Consider the following 20812-nt stretch of genomic DNA (forward strand, 5'->3'; position numbering starts at 1 on the left):
GGAAGTTAGAAAGGTTTATTTACAGGAGGGCTCCTCACACAACACAGCAGAGACGTGGGGACGCTGGGCGCACACAGGATGGCAACACACACACCGGCTGCCCCCCAGCGCGTGGAGAGGACGCAGGTCCCGCGCAGAGGCCAGCAAAACTGGGGCTGCAGCTTGCGGCTGGTCCTTGGAGCGACCGGAGAAGCGCAGCCCCGGCCTCCCATGTCACGGAGACTGTCTCTGGGCAAGGACCAAGCTGCTCCGAGACTTCCCCGGGCCCAAAGACCAGGCAGAGGGCTCAGGGCAGCAGAGGGACCAGTGTCAAGAGGTGACCCGAAGCCACGTGTGGCTACGAAACCAGAGACAGCAGCACAGGGATGTCACGGGAGAGGTCACCCCCGTTAGAAGTGGTTCAAGCCGCTGGGACGGCAGAGACTGAAACCAGCCGGCTGGCGTCACGGCCCTACCCATAGCGCCTGCTCGGCTGTGAGCCCCCGGAGCCAGAGGCTGGGGAATTTCCTGGGTGCTCCGCTCCCCAGCTGCCTCTCTTCTCCATCAACCCCTCCAGCCTCTGCTGAGGCAGCGTCAGGCTGCTCCATCTGAGGCAATGGGGGCAGAGGCGGAGGCTGGAAGAGGGACCCATGGGCCTGCTGAGCGGGGGAATCTCAGAAAGCCACAGCGAGGCCGGCGCGTCCCAGCCGCCACCACAGCGAAGGGAGTCACTCCCAGGAGGAAATCTCCCATGATCCTTTGCTCCTGGGTGCCACTACCAAGCCACCCGCCTGCCCGCGGGGCTGGGATTTCGGATGGGAACAAGCCCTGGGGGGATTCGGCTCCTGGGCCCCTCCCCCGAACAGTCCCCTTGCTGATCTCTTGTCCAGTCGGAGCTGAGTCCTGTCCTGCCCCGAGGGCAGAGCAAGGGTTCCAGGGTCCCTGGGGGCAGAGAAGTGCAGGGATGGTGCTCGGGCCGGGGGCCCGCTCCCCCTCCCAGGCTACGTCCTGGTGTCCAGGTTGTTCATGTACTCCTGCAGGGCCTGCAGCCGGGCGTCGATCTCCGACAGGTCGGCCGAGGGCTCGTCGTACAAGTTCTCTGGCGGAGGAGACGAGCAGGCGTTGGCGGGGCCCTGCCACACCCGGCCAGCCCTGCGAGCCAAGCCCCCGTCCCCTGGGCAGCCGGGACCGAGAGCATCCCGGCCACAGGAGTGGAAACCTCCCTGCAGCCCTGTGCGCAGCATCCGAGGGCTCGTGGCCAGGCGGAGGGGCGCTCCTAGGCCTGGGTATGCAGAGGGAAGGTGCTGAGGGAGGAGACGTTTGGGGGAAAGCAGGGGACGTGGGTCCTTCAGGATCTACCTGAAATGCAGCCAGCTCTGGGGTGCAGCGTGGCAGCTGGTTATATCAGGGGTGGGTGTGGGAGTTGTTTGTCCAGTGGCTGCACGCTGGGGTCAGGCCGTTCGTGGCCTCCGTAACCACAGCAGGGACAAACCGAGTTGAATGGAGCATCTGCTAGTGCCGCGCCAGGGCAGCAGGCTCAGCGCTGCCTGCGAGGGGAGAGCGCCCCCTACTGAACCCACACCCCGCCGCACGGCCCTCTCCCCAGCCCGCTCACCTTTATCCGCCCGCTTGCTCGCAGTCGGGGTGCTGGCCAGGCGCTTCCTGCGCCCGCCATCAGTCCGAGGAGCCTGTGGCGAGAGACCGCTGGAGGTCACTTCTCGGCGGGGCCCTCCCGGCCCGTTCCCCTCCCAGCCAGGAATGAACGGGGCCGTCCAAGACGAATCCGAGTTGACAAGACAGAGCCCCGGGAACAGCTCCCAAGAGCCCACAACCCATCCCTCCACTCTAACCGCTCCCCTCCCGGAGCTGGGGATACAGCCCAGGGGTCCAGGCACCCCGGCCCTGCTTTAACCACTAGGCTCCTCTCCCATCGTAGCCCCTCCCACTCAGTCTCCACTTCCCAGAAAGCATCTGATGGGCTCCATTCTCTCTGACCAGGTCAATGAGGCCTCAAAGCAGAGGTGCTGCCTGGTAGCACCTGGGTGGGAGACCCTGGCACCTGGCCGGTGGTGAGCACTGGGGAGGGCTTGTCTCAGCAGCTCCCCCTCTGGTGGGAGCACCCCATGGAGCTGGGAGAGGGGAGACACCGAGGGGGCCCTCACAGGGCAAGACCCAGCTGCTCGGAGGCCACGGCAGCCTCCCGCCACGGCTAGTAGAGAGGCGCCTGACGGGGCACAAAGAACCACTTACCCCGCTAGGGCCGTTCCAGGTGGAGGCACTCAAGGGCTTCCTGCCCCTGGCAGCTCGCCGCCTGCCCCTGCTGGAGAGAGGGCACAAGGCAGCGGTGAAGGGCAGGGTCCGCCCGCAAGCACCCCGCCCCGCAGCAGCCGGCTCGGATCCCTGCCCCTGCGGCTGGCAAGGGTGCGCTGCGCTGGGACGGCCGGGAATCGCGCGGCTCCGACACCCCCCACGGGGCAGCTCTGGGCTAAGCCAGCTCCCGTCGGCAATCTCTGGCACCCTGGAACCCCCCAGCCACCCATCCCGAAGGACAGGCCCACCTGCCATGAGAGGCCTCTGGGTGCAGAGGGCTCCTGAGGACCGTGGAGGGGCGTGCAGATGTGAGGAGTGGCCGGCGGGGCAGGGGGAGCTCCGGCTGCTCCAGCAACCAGGCGCCAGAGCAGAAATCACTTCTGAAAAGCTGGGCCACAGAGTCGGGATACAACCCTGGTTCAGCGCCCTGCCCTGCCCCCCCCCCCTCCAACCACTAGCCCTTACTCCCCTCTCTGAGCCAGGGAGAGAGCCCAGGAGTTCTGGCTCCCGTCCCCTGTCCCGGCAGCAGGCTGATTTCGTTACCTGAGGGGTACCGGCTCGGAGCAGTCCTCCGCCTCGCTGCCGGAGCTGGCTGACGAGCGCCGGCTGCGGAAGCTCTCCACTGGGGGACACAGAGAGGAAAGGGGAGCTCAGTCCTGTGGGGATCTCCAGAGCCACCAATCCTGCCCCCCAATCCTCCCGCACACAAACCGCAGCACGGAGCTTCAGCTGCTCACAGGGCAAGCCCCCTGCCCAGCCTCTCACCCACCCACAGGCTGGCCCCTACGAAAGGGAGGCCCAAGAGCTGGGGAAGGGGACCCGGGGCCATGGGGGTCCCAGCCCAGAGTCGTACCCCACCCTGGAGACGTTCCCGGCCCCAGGACGTACCCGACGAGCTGCGTCCGCGGCTCCTGCCCAGGCTGTCTCCGCTGAAGGCTGCTAGGCCCCTGGCGTGGGAGCGGCCCCAGCTGCTGGGCGGCGCGTCTCCCGCACCCCGCCGGGTCCGGCGCTGGCTGTGCCCGAGGGAAGAGGGTTACGCGCAGAAACCGGCCTCCAGCCATCGTGGCAGGCAGGGGAGGGACCCCCAGGGGACTGGCGGGGGGCCCAGGACTGGCACCCTGAGGCCAACGCCCCCGCCCTTGCTGGACGAGCCAGGGCCCTTGATGAGCCTGCGGGCACCGAGACCTCGGCGGGTTTGATTAGCCTTTGGGGCTCCAAGCCGCTGCCCGCCCTGGGGACGGGGGAAGGGCTCGTATTGGGGGGTGGGCTGGCAAGAGACCTGCTCCCAGCCAGCACGGGGGCCCTAAGGTGGGAACCCGTGTCCACGAACTCGCCCATCCCCCCACCCCGCCTCCCAGAGCCTCCCTGATTGGCCAATGGGGGGAAACTTACTTTTTCAGTTCAGCCTCCTTCTGCTTCCGCTCTTTGGCCTTCACAAAGGCCGTGGGGTCAAAGCGCGGCGGCCGGACGCCTGGGAAAGGGTAGACCAGCAGCTGGGTCAAGGGCCGGGGCCCAAGTAGGGGGTGGGAGGGGTAGAAGGGCTGGGCCGGGGCCCATGATGGAGATTGGGGGGGGGGGGGGGAAATAGGGGCCGGGCCGGGGCCCAAGACAGGGATGGGGGGGTAAGAGCCAGGGCTAGGGCCATAAGGGCCGAGCTGGGACCCAAGAGGGGGATGGGAGGGGGATAATAAGGGCCGAGCCAGGGCCCAAGAGGAGGATGGGAGGGGTAGAAGGGCCGGGCTGGGGCCCAAGAGGGGATGGGAGGGGTAGAAGGGCCGGGCTGGGGCCCAAGACGGGGATGGGGGGGGGGGGGGTAATAAGGGCCGGGCCGGGACCCAAGAGGAGGATGGGAGGGGGATAATAAGGGCCGGGCCAGGGCCCAAGACGGGGATGGGGGGGGGTAATAAGGGCCGGGCCGGGACCCAAGAGGGGGATGGGAGGGGGATAATAAGGGCCGGGCCAGGGCCCAAGACGGGGATGGGGGGGGGTAATAAGGGCCGGGCCGGGACCCAAGAGGAGGATGGGAGGGGGATAATAAGGGCCGGGCCAGGGCCCAAGACGGGGATGGGGGGGGGTAATAAGGGCTGGGCCGGGACCCAAGAGGGGGATGGGAGGGGGATAATAAGGGCCGAGCCAGGGCCCAAGAGGAGGATGGGAGGGGTAGAAGGGCCGGGCTGGGGCCCAAGACGGGGATGGGGGGGGGGGGTAATAAGGGCCGGGCCGGGACCCAAGAGGGGGATGGGAGGGGGATAATAAGGGCCGGGCCAGGGCCCAAGACGGGGATGGGGGGGGGTAATAAGGGCCGGGCCGGGACCCAAGAGGAGGATGGGAGGGGGATAATAAGGGCCGGGCCAGGGCCCAAGACGGGGATGGGGGGGGGGTAATAAGGGCCGGGCCGGGACCCAAGAGGGGGATGGGAGGGGGATAATAAGGGCCGGGCCAGGACCCAAGAGGGGGATGGGAGGGGGATAATAAGGGCCGGGCCAGGGCCCAAGACGGGGATGGGGGGGGGTAATAAGGGCCGGGCCGGGACCCAAGAGGGGGATGGGAGGGGGATAATAAGGGCCGGGCTGGGGCCCAAGACGGGGATGGGGAGGGGTAGAAGGGCCGGGCTGGGGCCCAAGACGGGGATGGGGGGGTAAATAAGGGCCGGGCCAGGGCCCAAGACGGGGATGGGAGGGGTAGAAGGGCCGGGCTGGGGCCCAAGACGGGGATGGGGGGGGGGGTAAATAAGGGCCGGGCTGGGGCCTCCTCGGCTGGGATTGGGTCGCCCACAGCGCAGCGACTAAACGAGAGCCCCGAGGACGGCCGGTCTCCATCCCCAGAACAAGCCCAACGGCCGGGCGAGCTCCCCCACCCCTGCCTCAGTCCCCTCCCCACCCTGGAGCTAGCTCTTGGCCTCTCCGCTGAGGCAGGTAACTGGGGGCTTCCTGAGGTTGGCTGAGAGCCCAGCCCCCCACTCTCCTCTCACTCCGGGGACCAGGCCCGGCCCCAGGTCGGCACGGTGAGACCCGGCTCGCGCCCGGCCGTGGAGCTCGCAGGCTGGGCAGACCCTTCCCCGCCCCAGACTGCCCAGGGTTCATTGCAGGAGCAGGGGGGATTCCTACCCCCACACCGCCGCACATGACCCGGGATCTCCCCTCGTTTGGAGACCTCTCCGCTGGAGAGAGGCCCAGCGTAGGGCCTGTGACCTGGGCAGGGGACCTGCCCGACAGCTCCACCTTCCCCTCACCTGTGGGGGACGGCGACTGGCGGGGGAGGCGGGTCTGGCTCCCGCCGGGCCCGTCTCTGGACGTGGAGCGTGGGCGGTTCCCCAGCCAGGCCCCGCCCCGCCCCCGGGAGCTGGAGCGCTCCCCAGAGGTAGAGCGCCGCTCCTCTCGGGCCAGGGCTGCCGCGCTGCTCCGGCCGGGGGCCGCGTGACCGAAGCCGCGCGAGGACGCCGAGCGGTTCTGAGGGGCCGGGCCGGTGGGGGTCAAGCGCCTGGAGAAACAGGAGAGCGCTGTCAGTCCTAGGTGTGGCGGCCAGACGGGCCCACGCGGATCAAATGCCCCGTCACCGCCACAGCCAGCCCAGATCGGACAGTCGAGCTAGAGCGGAGCCGTGCGATCAGTGGAAGACTCCAAGTGACGGAGCTGTCCCCGCAGCCGTCACCGGGTCCATCAATTCCCCTCCCTAAACACCGGAGCCTTAGTTCAAGCCTGGATCCGTTTCGTTTCAGCTACAGCCACTGATCTCGCCCTGCCGCTGGCCGCGGGACCGAAGAGCCTCTGTGCTCAGAAATCAGCGTGGGCCACACCGGCCCACGGGCGGCTCGCTGCTCGGGGAGCTCCTGAAACTGCCCGGCCCAGACCATCGCGTGCAAACTGGTAGCAGGCTGGTCCTGGGAACCAGGACGTGGTGGGTGCGGACAGCGAGTTCTCAGCGTGCCTGGGAAGGACGTCCCTGAAAGGCGTTTGGCGAGCAACGCAGACCCCGGTCTGTCCTGGACAGGCAGCGATGACAAAGGCTCACTTATGTATTTGGGAAAGCGAGCAAGCCACTAAGCAGGAAGACAAGAGTCTGGCATCTCTGCCCCAGCAGACAGACTGTGTCTAGGCTTCCTCTGCAAAGCCCGTATTTCCAAGGGTTCTTCAGCCCCCTGGGAGGGAAGGAAGACGGGCGAGAAAACGTCTCTGAACCAAGACACGAGTTGCTGGAGCCCTGGAAGGGTGTTCTCCCTGCTGTGTGTCCCATTTCGGTCTTTATGCCTTTGGCGTCACTTAATCCTGTGTCCTTTGCTTAATGCACCTGTTTTGCTTTTCTCCTCACCCAGCTCAGAGCGTGGACCGGGACAGAGGGTTTGTTATCCCGGTACGGTCTCGAGCAGCGGCGTACAGGCTCTCGGAAGGAGCAGGGACCTTGGTCCGGTTTTGGGAGCGGGGCCGGAAGAAGGAAGGGGCGCTGCAGTGAGGTATTGGGGAACAGTGGGTCACTGGCAAAGCCTGGGGGGTTGCTGGTGGATCAGGGAGCTCACATGGGTTAGCACAGGGGTGGGCAATAATTTTTGCCCGGGGGCCACTTCAAAAATTTTTGAAGTAGCCCCAGGCCACCCTGGAGGGGGTGGGGCATAAACAGGAAGGGGCGGGGCTGCTCCACCCCCAGATCATGATTGGACTGGGGGTGAGGGGAGCCCCTTTGCCTCCCCCTTTCCCACTAGGCACTCGTGCCCTGGAAGAGGCTTGGCACGCTCCCCCACCCCCAGGCCAATCAGGGCCTGGGGGCAAGAGAGCGCGGGACGCCTCCTCCCGCCCTGCCAGGAGCACGTGGCACTCTGAAGTACCGCGGGCTCCTCGCAGGCTCGGGCAGGGCAAAGGAAGCTTCCCGCAGCTCCCCCAGCCCCAGGCCCTGATTAGCCTGGAGGCGGAGGCTTCACGTGCACATCCCCGTCCCCAGGCCCTAATTGGCCTGGGGGCAGGGGAGCAGCAGGGCCTCCACGGGCCGGATCCACCCTCTTGGCGGCCAGATCCGGCCCTTTGCTCACCCCTGAGTAAGCAGCAGCACAGCTCACGAGCCACGGGGGTGCCCAGAACCGTCACACCTGCCCAGGGCGGTGCTGACAAACCAGGACAGCCCACCTGCCAACCTTCTCGGAGATAAACCAACAGGTCCCGTCCCAGGCTCCTGGCAGGTTTTCCGGCCCTCGGCTCCTCCTCGTGGCTCTTTCTGAATCCCGTCCAAGCCGGCAACCTCCTTTCAGAAGCGCGGGCGCCAGAACCATGCTGGGGCCAGCCGGAGCACTGCCGCACCCTCCTACTCAGTACCCCCTGCGTGGGCCGCCTAGGGTCAGGCTGTCCGCCTACACTGGACCGGGGACTGGGGATATCAGTCCTTAACCACAGCCATCACGGAGGATCAGTGGGGCTTCTGCAGGGCAGAGCCAGCCCGGGTAGCTGCCTCTTTGTGATGGCCCTAGGGGCACAGTGTAGGCGGACAGCCTGACCCTAGGCGGCCCACGCAGGGGGTACTGAGTAGGAGGGTGCGGCAGTGCTCCGGCCAGCCCCAGCACGGTTCTGGCGCCACTCTCCGTTCGTAGCAAGGGGCTGATATTTAAAGGCCAACGGGCAGATCTTCGGCTCATGGAACAGCAAGGGGGCTGTGCTCCTTAGACAGGGGAATGAAAATCAGCCGCTTCTACCCCGTCTGCTCCCAGAGCAGCTGGAGTCACTCACCCTTTCTTGTATAAAGCCAGCTCATTGGTCAGACTCTTCACGCGGACCCGGAGGCTCCTCTCTGATGCTTTCACCTCTGCCAGCTGCGAGGAAGAGGAAGAAAACTCATTCCCTCGGGCGCTGGACAAGCTACGGAACCGGCCCAGGCAACTCCTTCCCCTTGGCACAGGAGGCGGTCTTAGGGTACTGAGGTACTTACTGCCCTCCTGTGGTCATTCCACGGTATAACTCCCCCCTAACAGACCCCCTCCCTTTCCATTTTATGAGAAACAATCAAATTCCAGGCACATCCCGTTGTCCTGTCACAACCAAGCTCTGACTTTGCTTTAAGTTAGGAGAAGAGGAAGCTGCCTACCAAGTTTGGGAGTCCTAGCTCTTATTGTTTAGGAGGTCTCGAACAAATGAACAGACAGGCGCACATTTCGAAACTATGTAGCTAGATTTGCAGTGTAAAAAAAAGTTAAAAATAGTATTTTTTCAGTTCAACTCATTCAAGTACTGTAGTACGATCATGAAAACACAACTTACAAATGTAGGCTTTAAAAAAAAAAACAACTAAACTGTACTCAAAAATAAAAATGTAAAACTTCAGAGCCTACCAATCTAAGGATGTTAAAGACTAGTCGACAGGATATTTGACTAGTTGCTTCTCACACCCCCCCCACTTGCTGCTTCTATCAGATAGAGAAAGTGGGGGGGGGGAAAAGAGAAGAGGAGGGTACTTCAAAGTGGCAGTCCCGCACTGAGCCTGGGGTCAGCTGGGGACTCCCATGTACATTTTACATGGTTTTGTTTTTGAGTGAAGTTACATTAAAAAAAATAAATCTACATGTGTAAGTTGCAATTTCACAATAAAGAGATTGCACGACATTTACTTGTATGATGTGAAACGAAAAACGTTATTTGTTTTGTTTCTTTTTATAGCGCAAACGTTTGTATTGCAAATACTAATATCAAGCGAGCACTGTACCTTTTGTATTCTGTGTTGCAACTGAAATCCGTGCATTAGAAAATATACAAAAAATTCCTAACATTTATAACACATTTCAATGGCTATTCGATTCCTGTTTAACCGTGTGAGTAAAACAGCAAGTAATTGTGGATCTTTAATCCAGTTACGCTGGCGCTAACTGCGTTTGACAGCCCTTGTGTTACTGGCCCTCGTCTAGCACCGCCCAGCATTGGGTCTTGCTGCATTTTTCAGCTGTGAAAGCTGTTCACATTGACATTTCAAACGTCACTTAAAAAACGGCAGCATTTCACAAGATTTTCGTGATCTCGGCCAGCGCTCTCGCCTCTTTTTAAAACCAGTTTTAAGAATTCAGTTCCGCAACCCCAACCCTCTGCAGCAGGGGTCATCCCCACTTCACAGAGGGTGAAACTGAGGCACAGAGCGTGGTAGCCGTTTGCCGACAGCACACAAGGAGCCCGTGGCAGAGTCAGGTTTAGAACCCAGGAGTCCAAGCTCCCAGGCCCCCTGCTCTAACCACACCGGAGCTGGAAATACCACCCGGAAGTTCTGATTCTAACCACTAGGCCCCATTTTCCTCACATGCTGCTTCCTCTAAGGTTCTTCTCCCCTTCAGATTCACTATGGAGCTTTGTCTTTAGCACTAACTCCACAGCTGAGCAATTCTGATTTCTCATCTATTGGGGCAGGTGTGGGCAAGGGCTGATATCACGCCAGCGCTGGGGAGGGGAGTGAAAAGGGACTGTCACAGCAGCGCTGGGTCCCGTCAGCGGCATGCAGGGGGCTGTTACTCCAGGGCCAGGCTGGGTGAGGACTCCCCCAGGGCAATGCTGTTACATCATCCCCTGATGGGGCAGGAGGGGTTAACCGGGTGCCACGGCCCAGCCAGGAGGGCATGGGCTCCCGACCGCACCTCGTCAGCCAGCTGCCGGTTCTCCTGCAGGCGCTTGCTGGCCAGGCGCTGGTGCTTGGTTCGTTCCTTCAGCAGCTCCTCCTCCAGGCTCTGCACGATCTTCTTCAGGATGTTCACCTCCTTCCCGGCACTGCTCTTGCTGCAGAGTTTCAGCTCCGCCTGCAGCCTGAGCAGAGCCGTCTCCACCTCCTGCTTCTCCTCCAGCACCCGGCTCAGCCTGGGCAGGCGGAGACAAGCACAGGCAAGGCTCAGGAAGAGCAGCGCTGCACAGCGCCAAGCACGCCCCCTTACGGCGCAGCACCTCAGAGCACGGGACAACCAGTCATCCAAATATGCCCCATTTTACAGAGGGGGAAACTGAGTCACGGAGACACGTGGTTTATACCAGGTGAGCCGGGGCAGAGCCCGTAACAGAACCCAGGAGTCCTGACTCCCAGGCCCTCTGCAGTAACACCCAGTCCTCCCTCCTCTCTTCACACAGAGCTGGGACTCCCACGTGCACAGGGGAGCGGCTGGGACAGCTGCCTGCACCCCATGTGGCTCAGGGGCAACCAATGGGAGAGACACAAAGAGGGACACCAGCTAAAGGGGCCATACGACTCCTCCCATCCTGCCCCCACTCCCCTGCAGGGCGGAGGCTCCCTGAGACTTCTGAGCCCCAGGGCTCTCCGGGATCACAGCAGCACAAGGAGCAGGAATGTGGGGCCACCAGGGGGCCCCCCGCCAGCATCTCCTCCAGCGCGGCTGTATCAAGCTCAGCCTTCCCACACAGCTGTCTCCTCTGTAGGCCCGGGGATGGTACCGATACAGCCGCACACTCCTGGGAGCAGCAGCCTCCACGCCAGCTGCAGGCAGCTACTCGGGCCTGGCCGTTCCAGTGCCGCCCCCAGCGGGGCTGTACAGATACCAGGAGACGCAGCTGCATGATGGGCTGGGCGCGGAACAGCCATACCGGAGAGCTGCTGGCCCAGGGCTGCTCCTTTCGCCGCTGCGGTTCCCTTCTGAATGTGCGCCCCCCCCCCCCGCCTCTGGGGAGGGGCAGGTGACCTTTCTTGCCTCTGCCTGATGGACAGGTGCTGGAGAGAGCCTAGAGGCAGCAATCAGCACAACACCCAGGCACCCCGCCTCCCCCCGCACGCACTCACTCGTCCCGCAGGCGCCGGATCTCTGCGTCCCGGAAATCCCTGCCCGGCCTGGCCTTCAGCACCGCCAGCTCCTCCTTCAGCTCCCTGATGACCTTCTGCAGCGCTACAGGGTCCGGCTTGCCCACGTAGGGCAGCGGCAGCGGGTAGTGGATCCTGCGGAGAAGCAAGAGGCGGGGCAGCTGCAATCAGCACACTCCGGAGATGGCTACAGCCAGGTCCCCCCACTTCCTCCCACCCCTAGACTAACAGCTGATAAGGCACCACTGTGAGCCTCTAGCCTGGCCCCCAGAGAACCCGGCCAGAGACCTGCCCAGCTGATTAGCAGAGCGCCCCCAGCTGTTTTGTTTCTACAAGTGGTGCACACCACCTTGGTGCAAAACCAAAATTATTCCGCACATGGATGGAAAAGCTGAGAGAACATTGCCCACAAACCCTGCTAAAATGTTCCAATGACTAATTCCTGCTAACAATCGGAACCTTATTTCCACCCTAGATTCAGCTTCTAGCCTCTGGATCTTGTAAGACCATTGTCTGCTCCCTAGAAGTCCTGAGCAAATGTGTCCCCCCCGGCAGGTTCTGATCCACTGGGATCAAGTTGCCCATTAGCCTTTGTCATAACCGTGAGGGTTAGCCAGCAGCCTGGGGACTAAGGGGTTAACTGTACCTAGCCAGGTAGCGGTTAGCCAATAGAAATGCAGATAGGGATTTCAAACGGAGACAAAGGAATTTGGGGGTTTTCCCCTCTTTGTCTCTGGGCAGTTGACTCTCCAAATACTGAGGGGGACAGACAACATGTCTCTCTCCGAGAAAAGACTCTTCACTATCTGTAAGTAGGGTAAAGTTTAGATACATCCGTTAGGTTTTATTGTTTGGGAATCTGATGTCTGTGCATTTAGAAATGGGTTTTCCTCTCCCCGTGAGAATACTAATCGGTGGCTCTTACCATCTAGCCAATCCAGCTACGCTTGTAACAGGAGTACTGCGGTGATGATAAAAGTTCTTTCTTTTTTATTAACCTGGTATTGGTCAATTTGTGTCTCCTGATTTTACTTTAGGGCTGAGATTTCCCAAGTGATCTCTTCCCTGGTTTTCTTACCATTACTTGGGTGGTGGCAGCAGATTTTTATCCCCAAAATCTAGGGTTTGAGGATTTTGGGGGAAGTTTTATACCAAAGCCTGGAAGGAGAAGGTTTTGGGGTACTTTGCGGGCCCCCACTTCTGCATTCAGCATGCCAGAGTGGGGAATCAGCTGTGACAGCCTTCTGTTAGGCTACACCGATGGAGCTCCTGGACTCTCTCGAGAAGGCAGCTTTTCAGTCACTCTGGAGGATCTTCTCGGTCCTCTCTCCACTTCAGTGACACCCGTGTTCAGTTGTGAACACCCGTAGGGGAGCCCAAGATCCCAGCAGCAGTCCCATCAGACTAGATCCGGAGGGAAACCCCCCCTTAGCTCCTACCTGAGACACCAGTTCATGCAGCTCGGGATTGCAGGAGTCCTTTTGGCCCCATGCTGCTGCTTCCTCGTCGTCCCCCCCGAGCAGCCCTTACCTGTCGAACTCCACGGAGTAGATGAGGATGAGGTAGCGCTTGGAGCTCAGCAGCGAGGACTTGGAGGCGGAGGGCATGTGCCGGGGGCCCACCCCGATCTTCCGGCTCCGCAGCGCCTCCAGGTCAGTGTAGGTGAGGAGGTCCAAGGTGACCGACTCGCTGCTCTGGGGGGAGACGCGCTGACTCAGGGGGGCCGCGCCAGCCTAGCCCTTCGCGCTGCACCCCGCGGCGAGGGGGGAGGTGGTAAGAGAGCGGCCGGCCACCGGGCTGCCCCTAAAGACTACAACTCCCAGCATGCCACTCTGCACCATCGCAAGTGACAGCAGTGCAGCTTGATGGAGCACCACACACAGAGACCTGGGGTCCCTTAAGAAGCAGCCTTGATTCAGCCAGCTCCATTTCCCTGCAGAACAGGAGGGACCCTTGGGGGCCTGGCAAGCTGCCCAATGCAGCCCACGGCACCCAGGCCCCTTCTCCCACTGCTCTTGGGCCAGGCACATGTGCCCAGGAGCAGGCAGCTGTGAGCCACGCAGGCCTCACCTGGCTCAGGGCAGACTCCAGCATGCTGCAGAAGATCCCAAACTGCTTGAAGTTCCCCGTCTTGTGAGTTAAATCTTCAATGACTGGGAGCAAACAAAACAGGGAGAGAGACTGGTCAGGCAAGGTCAGACTTGGCTCCCAGCCCCGAACTCATTGCATCTCTTCTGGGAATTAGAAGGAAAGCCAAGAGTCCTAGATTGTCCCTTGCTCTAGCCACTAGACCCCACCCCCTCTCAGACTTGGGGATACAACTCAGAAATCCTAGACTGCCAGTCCCTACTCTAACTACCACAGCCCTCCGGCAGCTGGGGACAGAACCCAGGTGTCCTGGACTCCCAATACTGCCCACTCTCTAACCACTAGCCACCACAGCCCTCCGGCAGCTGGGGACAGAACCCAGGTGTCCTGGACTCCCAATACTGCCCACACTCTAACCACTAGCCACCACAGCCCTCCGGCAGCTGGGGACAGAACCCAGGTGTCCTGGACTCCCAATACGGCCCACACTCTAACCACTAGCCACCACAGCCCTCCGGCAGCTGGGGACAGAACCCAGGTGTCCTGGATTCCCAATACTGCCCACACTCTAACCACTAGCCACCACAGCCCTCCGGCAGCTGGGGACAGAACCCAGGTGTCCTGGACTCCCAATACGGCCCACACTCTAACCACTAGCCACCACAGCCCTCCGGCAGCTGGGGACAGAACCCAGTTGTCCTGGACTCCCAATACTGCCCACACTCTAACCACTAGCCACCACAGCCCTCTGGCAGCTGGGGACAGAACCCAGGTGTCCTGGACTCCCAATACGGCCCACACTCTAACCACTAGCCACCACAGCCCTCCGGCAGCTGGGGACAGAACCCACGACTCCTTGATTCCCAGTGCCCCCCACATTCAGGTACAGAACCCAGGAGTCCTGAACTTCAGTCCCCTGCTAACCACTGCTCCCTCCCCCAGCCGCCACAGCCCTCCCGGGGCGGGAAGCCATGCAACGGGACTGGCAGGAGGCTCACAGGCGGCGTCGAACTCCCCTCTCCACTGATCGGTGGTGAGCCGGTCCTCCACTTCCACCTCCAGGACGCTCCCATTCACAGTCATCCGCACAACGTGCTCCGTTCCACGGAAGACGTAGTCAGCCTGCAGCCCCTGCAGCTTGGCCATGGCAAGTCCTCAGCACTCCGGCCCCGCGTGCCCTGGCAGCCCTGCGGCAGGAGAGGGAGGTCGCAGGAATTGGGACTGATGCTCCGGAGCCCAGGGCTAGAGGACAGGGGCGGTGGGGTGGACGCATCAGCAGAACGGGGGGAGGCCCAAGGCTGGGGGTCAGGATTGAGGGGCACTGGCAATGCAGGGAGCCCAGGGCTGAGACAGCAGAGGATGCGGGTCAGGCTTGATAGGCACAAGAGGGCTGTGTGGAGGGAGCTGGGATTCGGGGTGCAGGGCCTGAAAGGGGAGCGGGAGCCGCGAGCGAGTCAGGGAACAGGGCCGGGATGAGGGGCAGCAGCCCGTCCTGCAACCTATCACACGTGAGAGCTGATCCGATTTCAGATCTAGCTGGGTCTGCTGTACCCACGTGCCTGTCCCCTCTTAGCGCGGGACTTGCCCCAGCCACCTGGCCGGGGAACACCATCCCTCAGATCCAGAGGGCTTTGCCACACGAGCCCTGGAGTGTCCCATCAGTGGGTGTGTAGCGATCACATGATCACACCCACTCAGCTACCAAGGTGATCCTTGGAGGCGTAGACTAGAGTCTAGGTCAGGGGGTCTCAACCTATTCACCTCTGTGGGTTGCATCCAATAGTAACTGCCTGGCGCCGTGCAGCTCTGAAAGCAGGCGCGGGCAGCGTGAGTCGAGCGGTCCAGCCGGTAAAGCCTGGCTGGGCCGTTCTGCAGGCGCGGCGCACCCCGTCCCCACCCGCGACACCCGAGTCAGGGAAGCTCGGCTCAGCCCCACTACAGCCCAAATAACGCAGCCCAGTGACCAGACTGGAGCTGAACTGAGCTCTGGGGGAACTGAGCGGAAGAAGTCCCAGGAGAACACCAAGGATGGCAAATGGGGGGGCAATTGATTAACCCCCCCCCCCAATCGCTCCTCAGCCCTGGACCAATTGATTAACCCCCCCCCCCCATCGCTCCTCAGCCCTGGACCAATTGATTAACCCCCCCCCCCCATCGCTCCTCAGCCCTGGACCAATTGATTAACCCCCCCCCCCCCACTCACTCCTCCCCCCCCCCCCCCAGCCCTGGACCAATTGATTAACCCCCCCCCCCATCGCTCCTCAGCCCTGGACCAATTGATTAACCCCCCCCCCCCATCGCTCCTCAGCCCTGGACCAATTGATTAACCCCCCCCCCATCGCTCCTCAGCCCTGGACCAATTGATTAACCCCCCCCCCATCGCTCCTCAGCCCTCCTGGACCAATTGATTAACCCCCCCCCCCAATCGCTCCTCAGCCCTGGACCAATTGATTAACCCCCCCCCCCATCGCTCCTCAGCCCTGGACCAATTGATTAACCCCCCCCCCCCATCGCTCCTCAGCCCTGGACCAATTGATTAACCCTCCCCCCCCCCCACCAATCCCCCCCCCCCCACTCCTCAGCCCTGGACCAATTGATTAACCCCCCCCCTCCCCCCTCCCCCCAATCCCCCCCCCCATCGCTCCTCAGCCCTGGACCAATTGATTAACCCCCCCCCCCCCCAATCGCTCCTCAGCCCTGGACCAATTGATTAACCCCCCCCCCCATCGCTCCTCAGCCCTGGACCAATTGATTAACCCCCCCCCCCCATCGCTCCTCAGCCCTGGACCAATTGATTAACCCCCCCCCCCATCGCTCCTCAGCCCTGGACCAATTGATTAACCCCCCCCCCCCCATCGCTCCTCAGCCCGGGGGCAGAGCCCGGAAGGAGCCCCCGGGGGGGGCTGCTGGGCTCCTGGGGGGGCAGAGAAGGGACGGGAGACTGGGGGGAGGGGCCACGGGGGGGGGCCGGGGGGGGGCTGGGGGGGGCAGGGGGGGCCGGGGGGGTGGGGGGGGGTCCCAGGGGGGGCGGGGGGGGGGGGGCCCCGCGGGGGGGGGGCTGCAGGGGGGGACCCGGGGGGGGGGGCCACGGGGGGGCTGGGGGGGGGTCGCGGTCGCGAGGGGGGGGCTGCAGGGGGGGTTCCCGGGAGGGGGGTCGCGGGGGGGGGGGAGGGGGCTCGGAGGGGGGGTCCCGGGAGGGGGGGGGCGCGGGGGGGGCCCGGGGGGGGGTCGCGGGGGGGGGGGGGGGGGGGGTCCCCGGGGGGGAGGGGGGGGGGGGTCGCGGGGGGGCTGCAGGGGGGGTTCCCGGGAGGGGGGGGTTGGGGTCGCGGGGGGGGTCCCCGCTCACTCACCGCCTCACCCGCCGGCTCAGCCCAACTGCCGCCACCTCCCCGGCCAGGGCCCTGCCCCCCAGCGCCGCGCTCCGCTCCCATTGGCTGCTGCCCAACCGTCGCCGGCGGGCTATTGGCCCGAAGCCTCTGCCGGTCACCCGCAAGGCCCGCCCCCCTCCGCCCGAGCCAGCGCCGCCACTGGCTTCCCTCGACTGCCCATCAACCGCCGGTCCCGCCCCGACATCCTGCTCAGAGTTGCCATTGGTCCCCCGAGGGATGCCAATCCCCGCCACAGGCCCGCCCACTCGGGACCCGCCTCTCTCCGCCAGTCCAGCCAGACCATTGGCTGTTCTTCGCCGTCAGTCCCCGGGTAGCCCCGCCTTCTCGAGGAGAGCGGGTGGGAATGACGGGGGCCCGGCGGCGCTGCGCTCTTGCGCCCCCTCCCGGCTGCTCGGCGCGTTGCACCCTGCGTGGCCTCTGGAGCTCCAGGCGGCGCTTTGGTGCGTAGGGTTGCGAGTTCGAGCCACACAGGGGGCCGCTTCCCAGTCCCCGGCCTGGCACCTTTGGCGGGGAAGCAAGGCGGGATCAGCGCCTCAGCCGGGCACGGGGTAAGCGAAGGCACCTCCCCAGCGAGTAAACCCCAGCGAGAGGAGGGTTCCCCCCATCACTGCCTGGTGCTGGGGAGGGCTGAGCCTTCCCTCCCCTTCCTGGACATAGGCACTGACTCCCAGGGATGCCCCAGAGCAGCATCAGGGACCCTGCCAAACAGATGTTGGTGTGGGAGGGGACAGTGTAGTGGCCCCAGGAGGAGTGTGAAAAGGGGGAGTGAAGGCCAAGTCTTGGGAGGGTATGGGTAGAGGAGGCAGAGCAAGGGTGGGGCCTTGGAGATGGGGCAGGGCCCTTGGGCAGAGCTGTGGTGAAACATCCCTTCCCCCAGGAAGAAAATAAAAGTTAGTCCCTATGGTCAACCGTGTATAGACTGTTAATCCTGGAACCTAATGGTGCAGATTTATGTGCCACACAGTTTAGCTATTTGGTGGTTGATCAAACCTACATACCATGCACATGAGCGCTTTGAGTGACTGGGTGGAACTTATGCTTGTGGATGGAGTCTGGGTTGGGGGGGGGGGAGGTAGAGCCACCACTTTTCTCCCTCCCCCACATCCCATTCCCTGCTTCTCTGTTCCCCACTGTGGCCAGCAGAGTATCTAGGCAATTTGTTAAGGAAATTGGAGGGTGATTCCTGTCCGTGGGAGATGCTGCTTTGGACTTGGTCCCATTGTGATCTGCTCTATTGTCCTTGCTGGGGCTGCTGACAGCACCAAACTCCTTAAGCAGAGGCAAATTAAAGTTTTGGGGGGCTCTGATCCAGAGCAAATAGGGGGCCCTTCCCCAAGGTTTTCTGCTTGCAGTCTCACCCCTGCTCTGCCCCTTCTGCCTGAAGACCCACCCACAGCCCCACCCCATCCCCAGAGGGAGTGAACAGCTGGTTTTGTGCAAAAAATCGCGGAGTAGCCATACTACAAGTGTGTTTTTGCGCAAGAAAAAGTCCAGTAGATCGCCAGAAGACGGGGCTTTTTGCGCAGGTGTTATTCCTCTTTCTACAAGGAATAAGTCTTTTTGCGCAAGAGCCACAAAAGGCATGTGTGGACGGACAACAGGGGATTTGCACAAGAAACCCCTATCGGAAAAAGCACGGGTATTCTGATGGCCATTCTGTGAATGGCTATCAGAGCTTTCTTGCCCAAGAGCATCTGTGGCAGCGTGGACGCTCTCTTGCGCAAAAGCACATGGCAGTGTGGACATGCTCTTACGCAAGAAGCCTGCAGTGTAGACACAGCCTTGGACTTCACAATGGCGAGGAGTTCCACAGGTTGATTGTGCACTGAGTGAAGAAATACATCCTTTGGTTTGGTTCTGAGATCTCTTTCTTGAGTGGTAACAGCTCATGTAGACCCCATCCTTGTGTACGTAGAGTTGGCCTTATGCTTTCCCGTGTGCGTTACTTTGCATTTATCAACACTGAATTCCATCTGCCCTGCTGCTGCCTGGCCCCCTAGTTTGGAGAGGTCCCTTTGTAGCTCTTTGCAGGCTACTTTGGACTTAACGATCTTGAGTCGTTTCGAATCAGCTGCAAACGTTGCCAGCTCCCTGTTTGCCCCCTTTCTCCAGATCATTCATGAGTATATTGAACAGCGCGGAGGACACGCCACTAGTTACTTCTCTCCCTTCGGAAAACAGACCATTTATTCCTACCCTTTGTCTCCTGCCTTTTATTCAGTTACTGACCCGGGAGAGGCCTTTCCTTCTTATCTCAAGACCGCTTCTTGTGTATCAAAGCCTTTAGTGACGCCCTCCACTACAGAAAGGATGTGGACCCGTTGGAGAAAGCCCAGCGGAGGGCAATGAAAATGATTCACGGGCTGGAGCACATGACCTATGAAGAGAGGTGGAGGGATTGGGGCTTGTTTAGCCTGCAGAAGAGAAGAGTGAAGGGGGATTCGATAGCAGCCTTCAACTCCCTGCAGGGGTGTTCCAGAGAGGCTGGAGGGAGGCTGTTCTCATTGGGGCAGATGGCAGAAAAAGGAGCAACGGTCTCAAGTTGCAGTGGGGGAGGTCGAGGCTGGATATTAGGAGAAACTCTTTCCCTAGGAGGGTGGGGAGGCGCTGGGATGGGTTCCATAGGGAAGTAGTGGAATCTCCGTCCCTAGAGGTTCTAAGTCTCAGCTTGACCAAGCCCGGGCTGGGTTGATTGAGTTGGGTTGGTCCTGCTTTGGGCAAGGGGCTGGACTCGGTGCCTCCTGAGGTCTCTGCCCACCCTAGGTGTCTGTGATTCTATGACCTTGCCTGAGAATTCACCCCTCCTTACACTGCTCTCTTGCTGTTCGGGTCCCAGCCCCCTAGTGCCCCTTAATCTTTACCTCCCGTGCATGCAGCCACTCCACCCTGCCTCTCTGCTGCAAGACACATTCCACTCCTGTGCCGGGGTATTTCTGTGCCTCCCAGCAGGAGGCGCACTGGTTCTGGGGCCTTCCCATGCTGCCTTCCCCCTCCCTGCCCTCAGCAGCTGCCCTCTCTGCACCAGCCACGCCCCGGAGCAGCCCGACCGCCATGGAAACCAGCAGCCAGCAGGGGTCAGTGGGGCTGACTGACACTGGGGTGCAGGGGGCAGGGCCGGGAGCAGTAGGGAGAGGAGTGGCCGAGCCAGGGCTGTTGTTAGGAGCTTCTGACCAGGCATATCAACCGGTGGAGCCTCACAGTCGGAGCTGTAGAGCTGTCCCCTCGTGTTAACCGGCAAAGGAGAGGGGCCGGGTGAGGCAGGGACACAGCCGCTGTCAGCCCACGGTAGGCTGGAGCGTCGGGCACGTGGACTCTATTTCTGGCCCATGTCGCTTTGGCAGGGGTGACAGTAACTTATGTTTCTTATGGGTGCTGCCGTATTGTAACACCCCCCCCCCCCGGGGGCCTCGGGGACAGGGGGTTTGGGAGGGGGGTTGCAATACAACAGTACCTGTGGGGCGGAGGGCAGGGGGCTGGGTGTGTAGGGAGGCTCAGGGCAGAGGGGTAGGGGGGTGGGAGTGTGGGGCAGGGGGGTGGGAGTGTGGGGGGCTCAGGGTGGGGGGTTGGGGGATGCAGGAGTCAAGGCAGGAGGTAGAGAGGGGTGTGGGAGTGTCTGGGTTCCTTTATCTGCCTGGTGGATGGGTCCCGGCCCTGCTGCTCCTGTTTGCTGCAAGGGAGCTGTGAGCCGGCTGTGTGGGGGCACTGCTATTGGGCAGCAGGTGGCGTGAGAACTACCCTTCTCCCCCCCCCCCACAGCCTGCCTCTGATCCCCATGGGCTGCCGGCAGCAGCCTCCGCCAGGACTGCACACGGGCTGCCCGGCGTCCAGCGAGAGGGGACAGCAGGGAGGCACGGCCCCACCAGGACCCCGGCTGCCTCCTACAGCGCGCCCTCAGCTGGCCCCTTGGACCTGCCTGCCTGCCGTTTCCTGTGGGGGGTGGGGTTGCCAGTGCCCACTGGAAGCAGGAGGCCCGGTGGCCCGCACATGGCAGGGTGCACTCTACCTCCAGGGCGCCGTGCGTGTCTGGCCGCGTGTAACCCAGAGGCACCGAGACCAGTGAGAAAGGGAGCACGAGGCCTGCTCTAGAGTCTCTTCCAGGCAGCTTTTGGCTCATGTGCTAGAGCCACGCGGCTTCCATCCCTTGCATCACAGGTTCAATCCCGGCCCGGTGCTCCTTCCTCTTGCAAGTGGGGGAGACAAAGGGAGCAACTTCTCTTGCCTGCCCGAAAAGGGGAGCTGTTCCAGAGCAACGCTGGGGAAAAGCCGACCAAGCCCACACAACCAGCTGCCAG

General features: G+C 62.3%; 1 protein-coding gene across 3 annotated transcripts; it reads right to left on the reverse strand.

The window, feature by feature from the left end:
* On the reverse strand, window positions 1–16605 carry CCDC61 (coiled-coil domain containing 61). Of its 3 annotated transcripts, none has more exons than XM_075915139.2 (14): window positions 16482–16605; window positions 14130–14318; window positions 13114–13196; window positions 12574–12737; window positions 11026–11178; window positions 9881–10097; window positions 7998–8080; window positions 5522–5769; window positions 3682–3760; window positions 3178–3302; window positions 2833–2911; window positions 2230–2296; window positions 1595–1667; window positions 1–1078 (listed from the first exon to the last, which is right to left on the reverse strand). In XM_075915139.2, exons 2-14 carry the CDS (start codon window positions 14275–14277, stop codon window positions 981–983), a joined length of 1617 nt encoding a protein of 538 aa, XP_075771254.2. In that variant the 5' UTR covers window positions 14278–14318; window positions 16482–16605; the 3' UTR covers window positions 1–980. The 3 variants fall into 3 exon arrangements, with proteins under 3 accessions (XP_075771254.2, XP_075771253.2, XP_075771257.2); XM_075915138.2 differs by having other exon boundaries at window positions 2230–2299; window positions 16482–16604; XM_075915142.2 differs by lacking the exon at window positions 16482–16605 and having other exon boundaries at window positions 2230–2299; window positions 12574–12732; window positions 14130–14188.
* Window positions 16606–20812: the final 4207 nt, after the last annotated feature.

This window comes from Pelodiscus sinensis, chromosome 18, assembly GCF_052426305.1.
Source record: "Pelodiscus sinensis isolate ZL-2025 chromosome 18, ASM5242630v1, whole genome shotgun sequence".
In the NCBI taxonomy this organism is placed as follows: domain Eukaryota; kingdom Metazoa; phylum Chordata; order Testudines; family Trionychidae; genus Pelodiscus; species Pelodiscus sinensis.